This window comes from Akebia trifoliata, chromosome 15 (assembly GCF_017979445.1).
Source record: "Akebia trifoliata isolate Shusen 1 chromosome 15, ASM1797944v1, whole genome shotgun sequence".
Taxonomy (NCBI): domain Eukaryota; kingdom Viridiplantae; phylum Streptophyta; class Magnoliopsida; order Ranunculales; family Lardizabalaceae; genus Akebia; species Akebia trifoliata.
Window position 1 is genome coordinate 27,549,186 of NC_141389.1, and position 18,244 is coordinate 27,567,429.

Consider the following 18,244-nt stretch of genomic DNA (forward strand, 5'->3'; position numbering starts at 1 on the left):
AAAAAGCAATTGAAATTGAAACAAAATCTTAAAGAATGTTGTTCGAAGATAAAGTTGTAATATACAAATATGACATACATTCATGATAGAATTTCATAGCACCCATTCCACTTTGAAATGAAAATAGAAATTAAGCCATAATTGGACAATGAACAAGGGCATACTGGTCATTTTATTAGTTTCTCAATGTAGACTACACTCAAGTGGGCATGTTATCAGTTTGGAAAACCTACAATATTTCAACTATATACCAAAACATATAGGAATATGTCAAAATTACCCTTCTTACGTAGATTATGTCCCGTGTCACGTCTTCTGTTATTGAAAATGTACCTATGGGGAAATTATACAAATCCATAGAAAACTTGAGTTTTTCATGTGTTACATTTGACGAGCAATTTCAACTTAAATAGTTTGAGGTTTGAAAAGTCTTGTGACCCTTTTGTACACGTTTTCTGACATGGCCCGGTGTTTCAAATTGGAAATTTCAGTAACACCCTCGACAAAATTGGTGATATCGTACAAAATGTTAGATTAGGTTTATCTTTTCAACCAAAGGTCAACATTTTTTTTTTTTAATAAAATGAATTAATGATGAAATTTTGATTTAGTAATTTAAGTTTTTGAAGATTTTTCACCGTTAACTCATCAACAAAAAGGGACTTTGACTATCAATCGAGATAAACCTAATCCTGCGTTTCTAATATCGCTAGTTTTTGCAAGAATTATTACTAAAATACCCTTATAAAATTCATCGGATGTTGAGACAACTTAGCCAAATCCATTTAAATGACACATCTCAAATACTCATTTGAGATATGAGATAACCTAGTCAAGACTTTCAAAATTAAATATTGACCAATATTTTTAAAATTTGGCCATGTCTATCATTGGTGGTATAGATTAAAAATATTTATAACCACAAGTCTAGAATAGTATTTTTTTTTTTCACTAGTGCTGAAGTGACATCATTGGTGGTATAGATTAAAAATATTTATAACCAGAAGTCTAGAGTAGTATTTTTTTTTTCACTAGTGCTGAAGTGACATTTTTGGGGTAACAAAATGACATTTTCATGTGGCGGCACGTACATAATCATAGATCTTTTCCTCGATATGTGAGTAAAAAAATCATTTTCAGTTATGTGCTTGCCACCATAAAAAAAAATGTCATATTTGTCACCCAAAAAATTTCACCCCAGCATGACTTTGTTTTTTTGACAATTAAGAGTTAAGAGCCAAGTTAGCCAATTTATAATATAGAGAAAACAGACCCAACTATTGTACTTTTATTACAAAAACTCACTTGGAATTCTGACAATTCTAAGGGAATCTTACCATTTGAAGTTTGTCATCCATCAAACATCAATTTATCAAGTTTGTTACTAAGCCAACCCTTTGTGTGAGATCCATATCATAAAATTCAAACTTATGTGGTTAATTTGTTATTTAACATACCTTGGAGTAGATTCTAACCACATTAATTAATTTGTGACATCCAAAAACACGATCTGATATCACATGGCTTTAAAAGGTAAAATTCTAAAAAATTAATTAATTTTTTATTTTTTTACAGTTGAATTTTATTTTGAATATGAGTTTTTCTATGGAACCTAGAAGGCTTGTTGGTTGGATTTCTAATTTAATAAACCGTGTGAACCCAACAACTCTTAGTAAGATTTTAAATCTTACTAAGCTAGACATGGTAGCATGATTCATAAAGTAAAATTTGTTAAAATAAAAGAACTGATAAAGTAAAACAATTTTTGTAATAAAATTGCAACAGATGGATCTGCCCCCATAAATCTCTCAAATAAAAGAATTTGATTCATTCAAGCCAATGAGATGGCTTGTCCAAGTCAACTCGATGGCCTTGGGAGTCTATGTGAGAGGAGAAATTAAGCGACTACCATGACCTTCCATGGCTAAAATTCCCTCCGTACACATTAGAAATTTGGAATTAATATGGCAGACAAATAGGTCTTGTCAATGGTATCCACCTCAAATTCAGGACAATAATTCATGGTGTGTGAGATATGTAAAGAGAATTTTGGTATCTAAAAAGACATGAGATTCTAGATAATGATATGCTGCCTATCATAAATATGTGAGTTTTCCACACCTGTACATCTCGAGATATGCAACAACATCGGCCTCCTTTAGATTCCATATATTACAAGTACAATATGTTACAATTATTATTGTTTTGCTTATTGTGGGTATCCTCACCCTTCGAGTGAGACTAATCTCACGATCACACGTATTGATCTTTAAAATTTTTTTCCGTGCAACTTAGTATGTTGCAATTCATGATAACATTTATTTGAAATAACCTCTAATTCGCTTATCCCTTTTTTTTTTTCGACTTTTAATTTTCACACCATTCCTCTTGTGCATGTCATGCATGGATATTTGGATTGATGATCAAGTTTCCCTGAGCTACTATTAAGGATCTCTAAATATTAAATTTGATAATGGTATAGAGTGCTGATTTTGTAACTCAACTTGACAGGATAACTCAAAATTTCATTGATGTGGCAGGTGCAAGATACCCCCCCCCCCCGAGATACACAATTGCACATGTTTTATGGGGATGCACAATTGTGTATCCTAAGGGGGAAAATCTACGATTCTTGTAGGGCACATGTCAGTTGAGCTTTTGAGTTACCCTGTCAAGTTGAGTTACAAAAACATTACACATCGTAATATGTCCTAATTTTTCACTCGTGCAATATAATATTTGAGGGAGTATGTATGATTGTTGTTGTCTTCACCATGATCAAATTCTTATCTTAAGGGTTTAGTATTGGCCAAAACTATACATTTTAATGAATAATATATAATTCTACTTAGCAAATCTATATTATTTATTTTATTTTATTTATTGAATTAGATTTGAGCAAGTTCTTGAAGCAGAAGTTAGAATTTATAACAAACAGACCCTAAATTGGTTTAAGAGTGCATGTAGTCCGACAAGAGATGGTCACACTATCTGACGGATGACAAGCAATCAAAACACATAGGTAAATGAAATATTTGCTCTAATTCCATGAAGAAGTATGCAACTAAATTTCAACGTATTGATTTCTAGGATATTTGTGATTTTCTTGCACGTATGTTTGATAGAGAGCCTCAAACAAGGTTTGAAATTAAAAAAGTAATGTGGGAAATTGCTATAAAGCTTCATATATAAGGATAAACAAACAGTTCACATTGAAGCCTAGTGAAAAAAGACATCTTAGCTCTTACATGGTAAAAGAATTGCAAAAGTAAAAAAAATCTTAAAATAAAAAAAATAAAACTTTCAAACAGTCCCAAATTGATGATTGGAGGAAATACCCATGTTACAAGGTGACATAATACATAAAAGCATTATTTCCTTTTCCCCTTTATTTTTTGGTCGGTTTAGACATACCCCTATCAGTTTTGGTGAATTTTACCAAATCCCCCACTTTCAAATTGATAAGATATCCCCTCCACTATGATCTTTTGTGAAAGTTATAAAAAAAAAAAATGGCAGATGCCCTCATCATGTTCAATCTCTTGTAAAAAAACCTCGTCTTTCCACAAAAAATTCTTCCTTTTAACCTTGGATTTTGGTGAAAATTTCTTCAAAATTAATAGAAGACAATACAAAAAATTTATCAAGACCAATATATGAGTTAAAAGCAATAGATTTTTAGAGAAAAATCAAAATTTTTAAGAGGAAAAATAAAGGGTTGCCAAATAAATAAAAGTTCTACCCAAAAAAGTAAGAGATTGAAGATGATGGATTTTTGGAGAAATTTTTTTTATAAGTTTCTTGTAAAAGATCACAGTCGGAGGAGATATCATCAGTTTGAAAATATAAGTTTATCTCAAATACTCACCAAAACAAAGAGGGGTATGTCTAAATTACTTATTATTTTCCCTTAATTTCGTTGTTTCTTCTAAGGGTCAAGAAATTCTGGTGTTCCTTGGAACCAGTTCAACTCCCACTCCCATAGAAGGTGTAGATCATCTTCAGCCATCTCGCAGTTTGAATCCTCTCCAGCCTGAGAGTGACGTGTGTGGTCTCCCGAAGACGAGCTATCCCATGAGTTGGTATTCTCTACCATTGGAGGACTCTGATGTAATGTTGCCACGCCATCTATGTTGTTTCGATGAATTATGGTCTCACTTGTGGTGCCCCCTGATGGACGGCGATCGAATGCTCGCAAGCATCCACTTTTAATGTAAACTCGACAAAGGCTGAACTCGTGTCGTAACTACAAATAGGAAAAAAAAAAGTTTCATTTTCTAGCAATTTCAATGAAATTGTAATAATCAATACTAATTGTCTATTATATTATGGTTCAAAGTCTTGTTTTGAGATAATATCTCAATCAAGAAAAAAAAATTGGGACTTTCTCAATCAAGAAAATTTAAAACATTCAGAAACAATTCGACACATTCAATATTTTATTTCATTCTCGCCTGATTAAATGAAAGTATCTTGACTGAAATAAAATGAGATAATCTTCTTTCATAAAAAAAATATGGTGAAACATTAATCAAGGGGTGTAGGCTAATTAAGCATTATGGAACACTTACATATAAATTGGAAATTCTTCTTTCATGAAACAATATTATGGTGTAAGATGACACATGATCACAAAAAGGGTGATTATGGAGTATACTAGTTTTCTTTCATGAAACAAATTGGTGTAAGAAATGGCATAATTAATCACAAAAACTGGTGCAAGCTAATATTATGGTGCAGTACTTATGGTGGAAGAAAGGCCTCATAGTGAATCACAAAAAGGGTGTAGCCTAATTAATCATAAATGTGAACTTCTGGTACAAAAAGGCCTAATGTGGATTATAATTTGAAGATAGAAAATTTTCTTTCTTGAAACAAATTGGTGTAAGATAAAGCATAATCACAAAAACTAGTGCAGACTAGCTACTTAAATTGTGGTGCACTTACGGTGGAAAAAGGCCTAATCATGGTGGAATAAATATGAGAGATTTATTCTTCTTTCATAAGGGGTGTGGGCTAACTAAACATTATTGTAAATGTTTATTCATGGTGGAGAACAATATGAAACTAGAGATTCTTCTTTCATAAAACAGTAGGAGATGAGAGGAACAACATAGGCTTCCAAAAGATCAATCATCTCTACGAGTATAATCCCATTTCTTTGCAAAATAATATGGTGCAACATATATGTGCCATAGATCACAAGAAAGGGTGTAGGCTAATTAATCATAATATTGCACTCATGGTGGAAAAAAAAACCCTAATTATGGTGGATTACAATATGAAACTAAGTAGAAATTCTTCTATTATAAAACAGTTAAACAGGTACTTTAGTACAAGGGATGTGGGAGGATATTAATTCTTTGAAAGTTTTTTATTTGATTTGGTTTTCAGGATTGTTCTTACTTGGTTTCCTTGGTAGGGTTATATATATATAAGAGGTGTCGAAACATCGGATCCTTATGAAGGATCTTCCATGATTTTCAATTGTTCTTCATTTATAAGAATGTTCATGAGAACCCCATACTTGATTTAGATTAATTAGTGAAGAACACAAGATGTGAACAAAAACCATCCTATTTATCCATGATACGGTTGTTAGCTCTTTCAAATTCTTCTACAGATGAGAGAGAGAGAGAGAGAGAGAGAGAGAGAGAGAGAGAGAGAGAGAGAGAGAGAGAGAGAGAGACCAATTTAGTAAAGAAATCTCACCTTTGGAGTTGCATTACTCGATGTTGTTGAAGATTCTACTTCAGTAGCTCTATATTCATTCATCTTCCATTTGGTTTTTCTCCCACTAGGAGCTCTCCCTTTGTAAAACACCATTGTTTTCTTCAAACCGATAACTCGGTTACTCGAAGAGTAAACATAACGAGGAGAACCTGTGGCTTTCCAATAACCAGAACTCGTCGTCCTACTAGGCCTCCCCCCATGGGCTTCTCTTTGTTGTCTAGGAGTGAAGAAGAACCATTGTTCAGGATCTCCATGAGACAACTTTCCTGATACATCTGCACCAAAAAGGCAAAAACGAAAAAGTTTATTTTTGTAGTTTGTAACAACTACATAGCCAAATGTAACACCAAAGCTATCAAATAACTTCAAAAAAAGAAAAAAAAAGGGGAATCCAAGATGCTTCGAGTCCTCCTCAAGATTTTCTCCAACAAACAATTATTCTCTTATAAGTCATGTTTTTACAATGATAAAAGATGATAATATACGATGGGTGGATGACTCTTCAGACGTAATTGTTAGATTTGACGATGAATCCCATCAACAAATCACTTGTGCTATTGTTTCTTTCTTCTTCTCGCCTTTTGATTTCTATGCATTCAAGTGCGTGTAATTGATATGCGTGCTTGAGAATAATAATTTTTCGGAACAAATCCCAAAGAATTAACACTATCTTGGATTTTATCTCTACAAACACAATTTTTGTAAAGAACCCATTGAAGCATAAAAAAATAAATTTACGGAAAAAAAAAATAAAACATCAAAAAGAGGGATGAAGGAGGAGAAGATGCTAACGTGGGAGTTGCCATGGATTGAGTTCATAAATGTCGACGAGAGGGATAACACGCTCTATATCATGTCTGGTACCTTCTAGCTTGTTATGTAGATAGAATACAATCAGCTCTTCTTCGGTCGGGTAAAAACGATAACCCGGCGGACGATCATCCATTGCTTCTTCTTCTTCTCTAAAGTGGCTTTCAGTCTCTCTTTTTTTTTCTCTGAAAATCTGCTCCAGACATTGAGATTATAAAGAGATTGTGAGCGTGGGAAATGGGGTTAACTTGGCCATGTGAAAGGGTGTGTGGACCCATAGATTTTGGAGGGAGAGAGCGAAAAAAGAAAAAATTCTCCCAAATTTCCACACGGTAGTTGAGCTTGAAGGAAGTATAAATAATATATAATTACACTTAAAAATCTTAAAATAATATCTTTAGGGTTTTTGAATCAGTCAATCACCCATTTTCTCTGCAACGGTTGGTCCCACGATCCCAACATAACACGTGGCACTTTGTAGTCCATTGTAAGCCCATCCACAAAATTCTCCAAATATGGGGCTAATCAGTTAAATCAACAAATCAATCAATTAATAAGTTATTTTCTATTAATCATGAAATATGATAACATTTTTATCTTTCACCTCCAAAATTTATTTTCTACAACATTCAAATTTCGAAGAAGAAGATAAGGTTTTTAGTAAGAAATACATAAACACCATTTGTTAATTTTCCAAGAATTTCAACATTTTTTACAATTTGTTTTTCTTCGAATTGAACTTCCACGAAATAATTACCGAATCCAAACATTGTTACTATGGTTGTGATTATTGGGTCCAACTAAATTCTATAATAAAATTGGTTTAGCTAATGAATCATTGGTTTTTGTGTATTATCCTTTTATGAATATAAATAAATGTAATTTAAGAAAAATGTATGCATATTTTCAAGTTTTTTTACAAATTTAAATCAATCCAATTGCCACTAAATATCTTTCTCCCATAGGCTTTTGTATAGATCTCTTTAAACCCCAATAATTTGTGTATGACTAATGATAATTTGACGCTCTTTTTTTCAGACACTCTCATATACTCCTTGACTTGGCATTTACAGAACCATAAATCTTTTTCTTGTGTATCTCGGGACAAATGATCTATGGTTCTATGATGGCGGGGTCTGAAAAAAAAAATGAGTGTTAGATTATCACGACTCTTTGTGAATACTATCTAAATCTATGTTTGTGCGAGTCTCATGTTTTTACTTCCCATTTGTATTCCAATTTGCCTTCACGGATATCATGTTAAATGAAATCCATATCTAGTATATACCATATTCATAAAAATGAAATCCATATTACATTCTTATGAATAGTTGACTCCAAGCTAAATTTTTTATTTTATTTTTATGGATTATCATTCAAATCATTATTTTTATTATATAACTAATAGTAGTAGAATGGATTGATTGTTGGTGAAAATGATTATTGTACAGATGAAAATAAAAAATCATCCCAAATATATCATCTCAAGATCTATGGCAAGTGATTGAAGGAGACGAGTGGATGCAAAATCTATCTCCCTATGCGGGATCCTATTGCCTCAATGAAGGTGAAGATTTGTAGGAGAAAGGTCTCATGTCGATGGTCCAAATGTTTTTTTGGGAGAGAACTTGCCGAGAGGCCACCTCAATCATGTAACTGAAAATATGATCATACACAAGCAGAATAAGCATACTCTCCAAGTATTGTGATATCAATACTGACTATGAGACTTCCTAAAAGACAGTCAGGAGGAAACCTATAAGAAAATGTAAAATTTAATTATTTGATTTATTGAATTTTAAGTATGAATTAGATTAATTTAAATATTGAACAATCTTTGGTAAATACTATACCAGTGTCAAATATCATTAGAGAAAAAAACTAGATTTGATTTACTCGTGTGTAATAATCATCATGTCGAGTAGATTTTACTTTATTATTATATTGTTCATCTAACATGAATATCCATATTTTCCCCAAATGTAAGGAATGGAGTTGGATCATGGTTTTAAATCTTGTCTGAGGCCGATACAACTCGTCTAATTTGTCTTGGCATCGTCCACCAACAAGACGGATAAACAAGTCATCTCAAACCTAACATTTTTCTCAAATAAGGTGGAGAGGGTTCACTGTTGAATGAGATGACTCGAGTAAACATGACGTCTCAGTCTCATTCATGGACAAGACGAGATGAGTTATCAAAACGAGTTTTAAAACCATGACTTGGATTGCTCTTTCTTGGAAACTTAAGTTAAATTGCGGGCCTAGGTACGAAAGATACTTCTCCCATTAGGGATTGTGCACATCATTCAGCACACGAGCTGGTTGACAAAATAGAGAATATGAGTCTTGATCGTCTACTCCCGGAGTTGATAAACTCCATATCTCCTTTTCACCACAGGACACAATCTTTGCTGATCTACTGATTGACGAATGTTAATTGTCCCAATCTTACCCTCTATTTGTGTGCTCTCACTTGTGGGGTAAATAAGATTGTCACAATTGTCAATTAGATCCAACGTTATAAGCTTGTCCCGGCAAAAGTAATTCCACTTTAATGTTTTAAGATTTGAATCAACAATGGAATCGAAAACTGTAAAATTGGTCAGAATCTGATTCAATTGGTAGGACCTAATTATATATAGGGAAAATTATTTAAAGGACCCCAATAGAGGGATTTATTTCTAACAATTCCTAAATTTTGCATGTTAACTTGATAGGAGATTTAGTAAACTCTTATTTTTTAATGGCTCCTCATTATTAGTGAACTCATTGCTTTTTTATTTACTATCAAGTTCACCACTTTTTATTTATTGTCAAATTCGATGCTTTTTTATTTAATGTTGAGTTCACAATTTTTACTGTCAACTCATCACTATTATTGTCGAGTTCATCACTTTTTAAATAAAAAGTGGTAAATTTGACACTGGTAAAATCCATCGATTTTCAATTTTCGAGTTTTAGTTATTAAAACACATGAAAAAATCGACAAAAAACTTGAGATAACGACTTGTTTAAATGATTTCAACCCAAAAGAATAATTCTTAATCGATTTTCATCCAAAAATTAAGGAAAAAATCTTTTTATTTTTTATTTTTTACATGCATCTTCAAAATGTTCGAAAAAAAACTTGCAAATGACTTCTTCTTTCTTAAATCCTTTCCAACAAAGTAAAATCTCCAAAACTTGATTAACATGCCAAAAATCTAATATGTTTAAATAAAAATGACGAGTTCGAACAGTTAGGGCATTCATTCATGAGAAATGTAAGAGATAAGTACAAGGACTATAAAGAAAAGAAGAGTGTACTAAATGGATTATTAAGAGACCACCCAAAACTTAGGAATTATTAAAAAAAAAAATCCTTCCATCTTTAAGTAATTTTCCCATATATTTATTGCAAAATTTTGACAGAATCTGGTTCAATTTGAAAATCTACAGCTTAATTTCCACTAAATAAAGGTGCACTACATGCCAAATTGATTTTGACTTGAAGTGAATAGTAGTCAACAATTGCTAAGAAGTCATTTTATAATCCTCCAAAGAATATGTATAGCTTTCACGCGTATAGTTGCAAGTAGGAAGCGTGCACCTTAAGAAAGAGTGGAAACTTCAAATTAATTCCTAAGATGTTGATGGACAACGTTGAAAGGTTCAACACAACAGTATGTTTGGAAATTTGTGACTATTGAATCTTAGATTTTGTGTAATAATTATGAGCCACGTTGGAGTGACCTTACCGAGGGACACCTTGACGTGGTGGTGTGTTCAAGTCTGTAATTGAGTTTTACTCATATCTCGGAGAAAATGCATCTAACAGGCATGTGCACATCACCACGTCAAGATGTCCCCCACTGAGGCCACTCTAGCATTAATCATAAATTATTTTAAATTTCAAAATCTATAATAAACTCCACTAAAATGGTTTGGACATATTCAACAAGATTGAAGATCCAATAAAGTTTCTCGTTCCTTTAGTAAAGGTAACGTGTCTACTTGGCACATTTTTGTTGGAGTTTGAAACACCTAGGACTCTTAACCAAGTCGTGCACGTAGCCTAATGTGTTTGAACTCCAACAAAAATGCCCCCTATAGACACCTAACGTGGATATAGAAATGGGACACTGTTCTAGATCATGATTCATTCAACAAAAGAACTATTGAGTTTAGTGCCACATCAGATACTCTTTGCATTGTCTCTCTCCTTGTTAGCTCTTAGGCAGGAAGCCCATTATGGAAATATCGTGTACTTTTACTAAAAATCACCAATCAAACTGAATTTTAGAATACAAATGCTATGTACAGATATAATTAATTGGATTCATCATCTTTGGTCTTGGAATCTATTAAATGCACCCACTAATAATAAGCATTAATTACAAGAAATAATGAACCTTATTGTTGTGAATAATCTTTCCTAAATAAATATAATGCAGTTTTTTTGTTAATAAAAGGAGAAGAGTTGCTATTGCCACACCGATTGTGTTCAAATTTTTGGTGATTTATATTAGAATTGGTGCAATGTTAGTGAAAGTTGGTGTGGCAATAGTAACTCTCTAAACATAGTCATAATGCATATTCACACTAGGAAGTCATGTTTGACAAAGAGACTCCATGGCTTTTCCAATGGAAACGTCCTTGTGTCAAATGTGTGAACTCATTATATATTGATAGTGGCTTTGGGGAAAGAATATATATTGTAAATAAATCTTTTATACAAAAAAAACTAAGTGCTGAATGACTTGACCAAGTTTTCATAATCTTGACTGATATTTTCAAAATATTAATTTGACAGGTCATCTCATATCCCGAGCTAGAAAGACATTATGATCGATGATTCACATTGACAACATTTAGAATTGAGACAACTTAACGTGGAGATCGGAGAAAAAAACTAGGGTTTTAGAGTCATGCTGGAGTGACCTAAAGTTGGAATGAAAGTGGATAGGAACCATATATGTTTTTCACTCGTATCTCGATGAAAAGGGTCTATGATTCCCATACACTTCACGTCAAGCAGTGTGCCATGAGTTTCAAGGCCGAGGTCACTTCACATCTATGCGCGCGCGTGTGTGTGTAATGTAAGTGTGACTATCTTAAATAGTAAGATTTTTCATATCTTACTAAGGGTTGTGAGGCTTACTTGGATTGCCATGTTGATTAAATAACACTTCAACACTCTAGAGTTTTAGGTGTTTTTAAAAATTAACAATGAAAATTATTATTGCATTGATATCTTAGATATTAATACTTTATGGATTGAACTTCTCTAGCCTCAATTACAATTGGGAGTGGATCCTCTGTAATACGTTTTCCTTGTTGTTTCATGTTGTGGATATTAACGGTTGAAAGAGTGCCACATCATAAAGACACAAAAATCCATGCTGTTAAAAATGAAAGTTCGGGGACCGTACATTTTCAAATCATTAGATCAATCTCAAAAATTAGTTTTTGTTTTTATTTATTTTTTAATATGATCTACACAATGATCCATACACGTTTGAGGTACTAGTTTTTCTTTTCAACAGACAAAATTTTGTATCTTTATGATGTGATACTCTTTCAATCATCAATATCCACTACACGAAACTGTAGAAAAAAAAATACTACAAAAGATCCACTCCCACCATGATTGAGGCTCTCCATCAACATATGACCATTTGGATTTAAGAAAAAAAAGCAAATTTCTTACAGATCAGTTTTTGGGGAATCCCTAACATCCCAACGGTGATGTTGATGGTGAGTCTCAACTCATGAGTGAGGGTAGCATTTTCCTTATAGTGCAGTCATTCGTTTGACAAGGTGCGCAACTCACGCGTTTGAAGCTAATAATTTCCTATGAAGTTTCGTCAAAAACACTTGTAAAATATGCATGCGCATGGTGAAATCGAAGACAAGAAGATCTGTCGGTCTGTGATACACGCGTTTACGTGGAAATCCAAACCAAAGAATTTACTCAGACAGTTTGTGTCACATCGACACACGACAGCATCAAACACCAGGACTCTTGATTCTCTGTTGAGAGGTCAAATCTTGTAGGTTTCTGTGAATGACTAAAGTACCCTTAAAAAAAAAAGTATTTTGTTTTCTTACTTCTCATTTGGGGAGATTTTTGGCATTTTAGACTTTTGCGTGGGTTGGACTGGAGTGGGGGCGAGGCGAGGGGTCAAGATTAGGTCCAGTCAAGGTTAGGTTTTCACACGTTGAATTTGCGACTTCAGAAAAAAAAAGTTATTATTGTAGGGTCCAATGTCGTTGGATGCTTTTGTGTCCAATGACTAATGAAACAGTGACATGTAAAAGTAAAAAAAAGGAAGAAGAATAATGTTTGAATGACTCAAGATTGTCATCGATTCACACTTTGGTGACGTGGAGGTGTGTATGGAACAATAGATGTTTTCATTGAGATACGAGCAAAAAGTATCTATGGTTCTATGTGCAACTCCAACCAGCAAAGTGTGAATCGATGTCAGGTTACTTAAGCACGATTCTAAGACACATGTTACAAGTTGGTTCAACTAACATCTGAGATGGTCTAGTAGGCTCCTTCCATTGCTTCAGTTATTGTTTAATAATTCACATAGTATTTAATAATCACTCTATAGCTTCTTTCTCCTGGATAATCACTACAACTATCCTAGAAATCCCTTTTCTGATTAATTACTTCAAGGGTCAGGTTCAAGGGACATATGAGAAAACATATGTAAAAACAATGTAACATTAATAAAATTTCAAAGTATGGGTTATAAATTTTGGATTGAGTTGATTTTTTTGTGAGGATGATCTCTATGATGGGAAGATCATCTGAAAAAAAAAATCAGTCCAATCTGAAATTTTTAACCCCATTAAAAGTGATTTAGAATGTGGAGCATCGATTTTTTGTCAACTTTTTTCAATAATTTGTAAATCACTTTTGATGGATTTAGAAATTTCAGATTGAGCTGATTTTTTGTGAGGATGATCTTCTCATCATAGTGACCATCCTCGCAAAAAATCAGCTCAATCCAAAACCTCTAACCCGTATTTTGAAAAACCATTGTTTTTTCATATGTTTTTACATACGGCCCTTGAACCGCCCCCTTACTTCAAAGCTTCATATATGATGTTTTCAACTATCATAGGTTAATGAAATATTTACTCTGATTCCATGAAGAAGTATGCAACTAAATTTCAATGTATTGATCTCTAGGAAATTTGTGTTTTTCTTGCATGTATGTTTGACGGAGAGCCTCAAACAAGGCTTGAAATTAAAAAAGTTATGTAGGAAATTGCTAAAAAGCTTCATGTATAAGGATCAACAAAGAGTCCACATTGAAACCTAGTGAAAAAAGATATTTTAGTTCTTACATGGTAAAAGAATTGCATGTTACAAGGTGACATAATACATAAAAACAATATTTCCTTCTCCCCTTTATTTTTTGGTTAATTTAGACATAGCCCTCTCAGTTTTGGTGAATTTTACCAAATCTCTCACTTTCAAACTGATGAGATATCCCCTCCACTATGATCTTTTGTGAAAATTATTAAAAAAAAAAAAAAAGGCCAGTATCCTCATCATGTTCAATCTGTTGTAAAAAAACCCTGTCTTTCTACAAAAAATTCTTCCTTTTCAACCTTGCATTTTGGTAAAACTTTCTTCAAAATTAATAGAAGACAATACAAAAAATTTATCAAGACCAATATATGAGTTAAAAGCAATAGATTTTTAGAGAAAAATCGAAAGTTTTAAGAGGAAAAATAAAAGGTTGCTAAATAAATAAAATTTCTACCGAAAATACTAAGAGATTGAAGGTGATGGATTTTTGAAAAAAAAATTTCTATAATTTCTTGTAGAAGACCATGGTCGAGGGGTATATCATCAGTTTGGAAATTAAGTGTATCTCAAATATTCACCAAAATAAGGAGGGGTATGTCCAAATTACTTATTATTTTCCCCTAATTTTGTTGTTTCTTCTAAGGGTCAAGAAATTTTGGTATTCCTTGGAACCAATTCGACTCCCACTCCCATAGAAGGTGTAGATCATCTTCCATCTCTCCCAGTTTGAATCCTCTCCAGCCTGAGAGAGACGTGCGTGGTCTCCCGAAGACAAGCTATCCCATGAGCTGGTATTCCCTACCATTGGAGGATTCTGATGAATTGTTGCCATGCCATCTACGTTGTTTCGATGACTTATGGTCTCATTTGTGGTGCCCCCTGATGGACGGCGATCGAATGCTCGCAAGCATCCACTTTTAATGTAAACTCGACAAAGGCTGAACTCGTGTCGTAACTACAAATAGAAAAAAAAAAGTTTCATTTTCTAGCAATTTCAATGAAATTGTAACAAGTACGAATTGTCTATTATATTATGGTTTTAAGTCTCGTTTCGAGATAACATCTCAATCATGAAAAAAAATTGGGACTTTCTCGATCAAGTCATTTTAAAACATTTAGAAACAATTTGAAACATTCAATATTTTATTTCATTCTCACTTGATTAAATGAAAATATCTCGGCTGAAACAAAATGAGATAATCTTCCTTCATAAAAAAAATATGGTGAAACATTAATCAAGGGGTGTAGGCTAATTAAGCATTACGTAACACTTACATATAAGTTGGAAATTCTTCTTTCATGAAACAATATTATGGTGTAAGATGACACATGGTCGCAAAAAGGGTGATTATGGAGTATAATAGTTTTCTTTCATGAAACAAATTGGTATAAGAAATGGCATAATTAATCACAAAAACTGGTGCAAGCTATGGTGGAAGAAAGGCCTAATAATGAATCACAAAAAGGGTGTAGCCTAATTAATCATAAATGTGAACTTATGGCACAAAAGGGCCTAATATGGATTATAATTTGAAGATAGAAAATTTTCTTTCATGAAACAAATTGGTGTAAGATAAAGCATAATAATAAAAAAAAAACTGGTGCAGACTAGCTACTTAAACACTATGGTGCACTTATGGTAGAAAAAGGCCTAATCATGGTGGAATAAATATGAGAGATAAATTCTTCTTTCAGAAGGGGTGTGGGCTAACTAAACATTATTGTAAATGTTTATTCATGGTGGAGTACAATATGAAACTAGAGATTCTTCTTTCATAAAACAGTAGGAGTTGAGAGGAAAAACATAGGTTTCCAAAAGATCGATCATCTCTACGAGTATAATCCCATTTCTTTGTAAAATAATATGGTGCAACGTATATGTGCCATAGATAACAAGGAACGGTGTAGGCTAATTAAACATAATATTGCACTTATGGTGGGAAAAAAAAACCCTAATTATGTTGGACTACAATATTAAACTAGCTATCTTCTATTATAAAATAGTCAAACAGGTACTTTAGTACAAGGGATGCAGGTGGATATTAATTCTTTGAAAAGTTCGTATTTGATTTGGTTTATATATATATGGTGTCTCGGATCCTTATGAAGGATCTTCCATGATTTTCAATTGTTCTTCGTTTATAAGAAAGTCCATGAGAACCCCATACTTGATTTAGGTTAAGTAGTGAGATGTGAAAAAAAACCATCCTATTTATCCATGATCATATGGTTGTTAGCTCTTTCAAATCCTTCTACAGATCAGAGAGAGAGAGAGAGAGATTTAGTAAAGAAATCTCACTTTTGGAGTTACACTACTTGATGTTGTTGAAGAATCTATTTCAGTAGCTCTATATTCATTCATCTTCCATTTGGTTTTTTTCCCACTAGGCGCTTTCCCTTTGTAAAACACCATTGTTTTCTTCAAACCGATAACTTGGTTACTCGAAGAGTAAACATAACCAGGCGAACCTGTGGCTTTCCAATAACCAGAACTCGTCATCCTACGAGGCCTCCCCCCATGGGTTTCTCTTTGTTGTCTAGGAGTGAAAAAGAACCATTGTTCAGGATCTCCATGACACAACTTTCCTGATACATCTGCACCAAAAAAACAAAAACGAAAAAGTTTATTTTTGTATTTTGTAACAACTATATAGCCAAATGTAACACGAAAGATATCAAAGAACTTCAGAAAAAAAATAAAAATAAAAAAATAATGGGGAATCCAAGATGCTTCGAGTCCTCCTCGAGATTTTCTCCAACGAACAATTATTCTCTTAGAAGTCATGTTTTTATAACGACAAAAGATTATAATATATGATGGGTGGATGACTCTTCGGTCGTAATGGTTAGATTTGACGATGAATCCCATCAACAAATCACTTGTGTTATTGTCTCTCTCTTCTTCTCGCCTTCGATTTCTGTGCATTCAAGTGTGTGTAATCGATATGCGTGCTTGAGAATAATAATTTATCTACAACGTTGAAGCATAAAAAAAAAAACCCATTGAAGCATAAACTAAGAAATCCCAAAGAATTAACACTATCTTGTATTTTATCTCTACAAACACAATTTTTGTGAAGAACCCATTGAAGCATAAAAAAAGGAAATTTACGAAAAAAAACAATAAAACATCAAAAAGAGGGATGAAGGAGGAGAAGATGCTAACGTGGGAGGAGCCATGGATCGAGTTCATAAATGTCAACGAGAGGGATAACACGCTCTATATCATGCCTGGTTCCTTCTAGCTTGTTATGTAGATAGAATACAATCAGCTCTTCTTCGGTTGGGTAAAATCGATAACCCGGCGGATGATCATCCATTACTTCTTCTTCTTTTTGTTCTTGTTCTTCTCTAAAGTGGCTTTCACACTATTTTTTCTCTCAAAATCTGCTCCGGACATTAAGATCTATAAAGAGATTGTGAACGTGAGAAATGGGGTTACCTTGGCCATGTGAAAGGGTGTGTGGGCCCATTGATTTTGGAGGGAGAGAGCGAAAAAAAAATTCTTCCAACTTTCCACCTATAAATCTTAAAACAATTATCTTTACGGTTTTTGAATCAGTCAATTACCCATTTTCTCTGCAAAGGTTGGTCTCACCATGCCAACATAACATATGACACTTCGTAGTCCATTGTAAGCCCATTGACAAAATTCTCCAAATATGGGAATAATCAATTAAATCCACAAATTAATGAATGAATAAGTTATTATCTATTAATCATGGAATATGATAATATTTTTATCTTTCACCTCCAAAATTTATTTTCTACAACATTCAAATCTCTAAGAAGAAGATAAGGTTTTTAGTAAGAAATACATAAACACCATTTGTTAATTTTCCAAATTTTGCAACATTTTTTGCAATTTTTTTTTTCTTTGAATTGAGCCTCCACGTAATAATTACCGAATCCAAACATTGTTACTACGGTTGTGATTTGTGGGTCCGACTAGATTCTATAATAAAATTGGTTCAACTAATTAATCATTAATTTTTTGTGTATTATCCTTTTATGAATATAAATAAATGTAATTTAGGAAAAAAGTATGCATATTTTCAAGTTTTTTAACAAACATAAATAAATCCAATTACCACTAAATATCTTTCTCCTGTAGTCTTCTTGCATAGATCTCTTTAAACCCAAGAATTTGTGAATGACTAATGATAATCTAATGCTCCTTTTTTTTTAGACACCCTCATATAATGCATGACTTGACAGTTATAGAACCATAAATATTTTTCTTGTGTATCCCAGGGCAAATGATCTACAGTTCTGGGGGCATTAGAAAAGTAATTTTTTTATATTTAAAATTAATATAATAAGAGTCATTTTAGTCAAAAATATAAAATTACAACCCACTACCATACAATCTCCTGTCTTTACTTT

At 32.9% G+C, this 18,244-nt stretch overlaps 2 protein-coding genes across 2 annotated transcripts; both read right to left on the reverse strand.

Annotated features, from left to right (window-relative positions):
* Positions 1-3,135: 3,135 nt before the first annotated feature.
* LOC147384973 (NAC domain-containing protein 90-like) lies at positions 3,136-6,870 on the reverse strand. The gene is made up of 3 exons (XM_086425950.1): positions 6,526-6,870; positions 5,713-6,008; positions 3,136-4,246 (listed from the first exon to the last, which is right to left on the reverse strand). Exons 1-3 carry the CDS (start codon positions 6,677-6,679, stop codon positions 3,929-3,931), a joined length of 768 nt encoding a protein of 255 aa, XP_086282076.1. The 5' UTR covers positions 6,680-6,870; the 3' UTR covers positions 3,136-3,928.
* A 7,526-nt stretch (positions 6,871-14,396) lies between these two features.
* On the reverse strand, positions 14,397-17,242 carry LOC147384974 (NAC domain-containing protein 90-like). The gene is made up of 3 exons (XM_086426395.1): positions 17,025-17,242; positions 16,170-16,453; positions 14,397-14,813 (listed from the first exon to the last, which is right to left on the reverse strand). The coding sequence occupies exons 1-3, from the start codon at positions 17,176-17,178 to the stop codon at positions 14,469-14,471; spliced, it is 783 nt and encodes a 260-aa protein (XP_086282521.1). The 5' UTR covers positions 17,179-17,242; the 3' UTR covers positions 14,397-14,468.
* Between the last annotated feature and the right edge of the window lie 1,002 nt (positions 17,243-18,244).

Bases quoted from the DNA above. Each gene is read 5' to 3' on its own strand.
- LOC147384973 (XM_086425950.1), bottom strand. From the start codon at position 6,679: ATGGATGATCGTCCGCCGGGTTATCGTTTTTACCCGACCGAAGAAGAG. The intron at 6,009-6,525 runs GTTAGCATCTTC...TTTTTGGTGCAG, and splicing joins CAATCCATGGCAACTCCCAC to ATGTATCAGGAAAGTTGTCT. The intron at 4,247-5,712 runs GTGAGATTTCTT...TCCTATTTGTAG, and splicing joins CGAGTAATGCAACTCCAAAG to TTACGACACGAGTTCAGCCT.
- LOC147384974 (XM_086426395.1), bottom strand. From the start codon at position 17,178: ATGGATGATCATCCGCCGGGTTATCGATTTTACCCAACCGAAGAAGAG. The intron at 16,454-17,024 runs GTTAGCATCTTC...TTTTTGGTGCAG, and splicing joins CGATCCATGGCTCCTCCCAC to ATGTATCAGGAAAGTTGTGT. The intron at 14,814-16,169 runs GTAACTCCAAAA...TTCTATTTGTAG, and splicing joins CTTCAACAACATCAAGTAGT to TTACGACACGAGTTCAGCCT.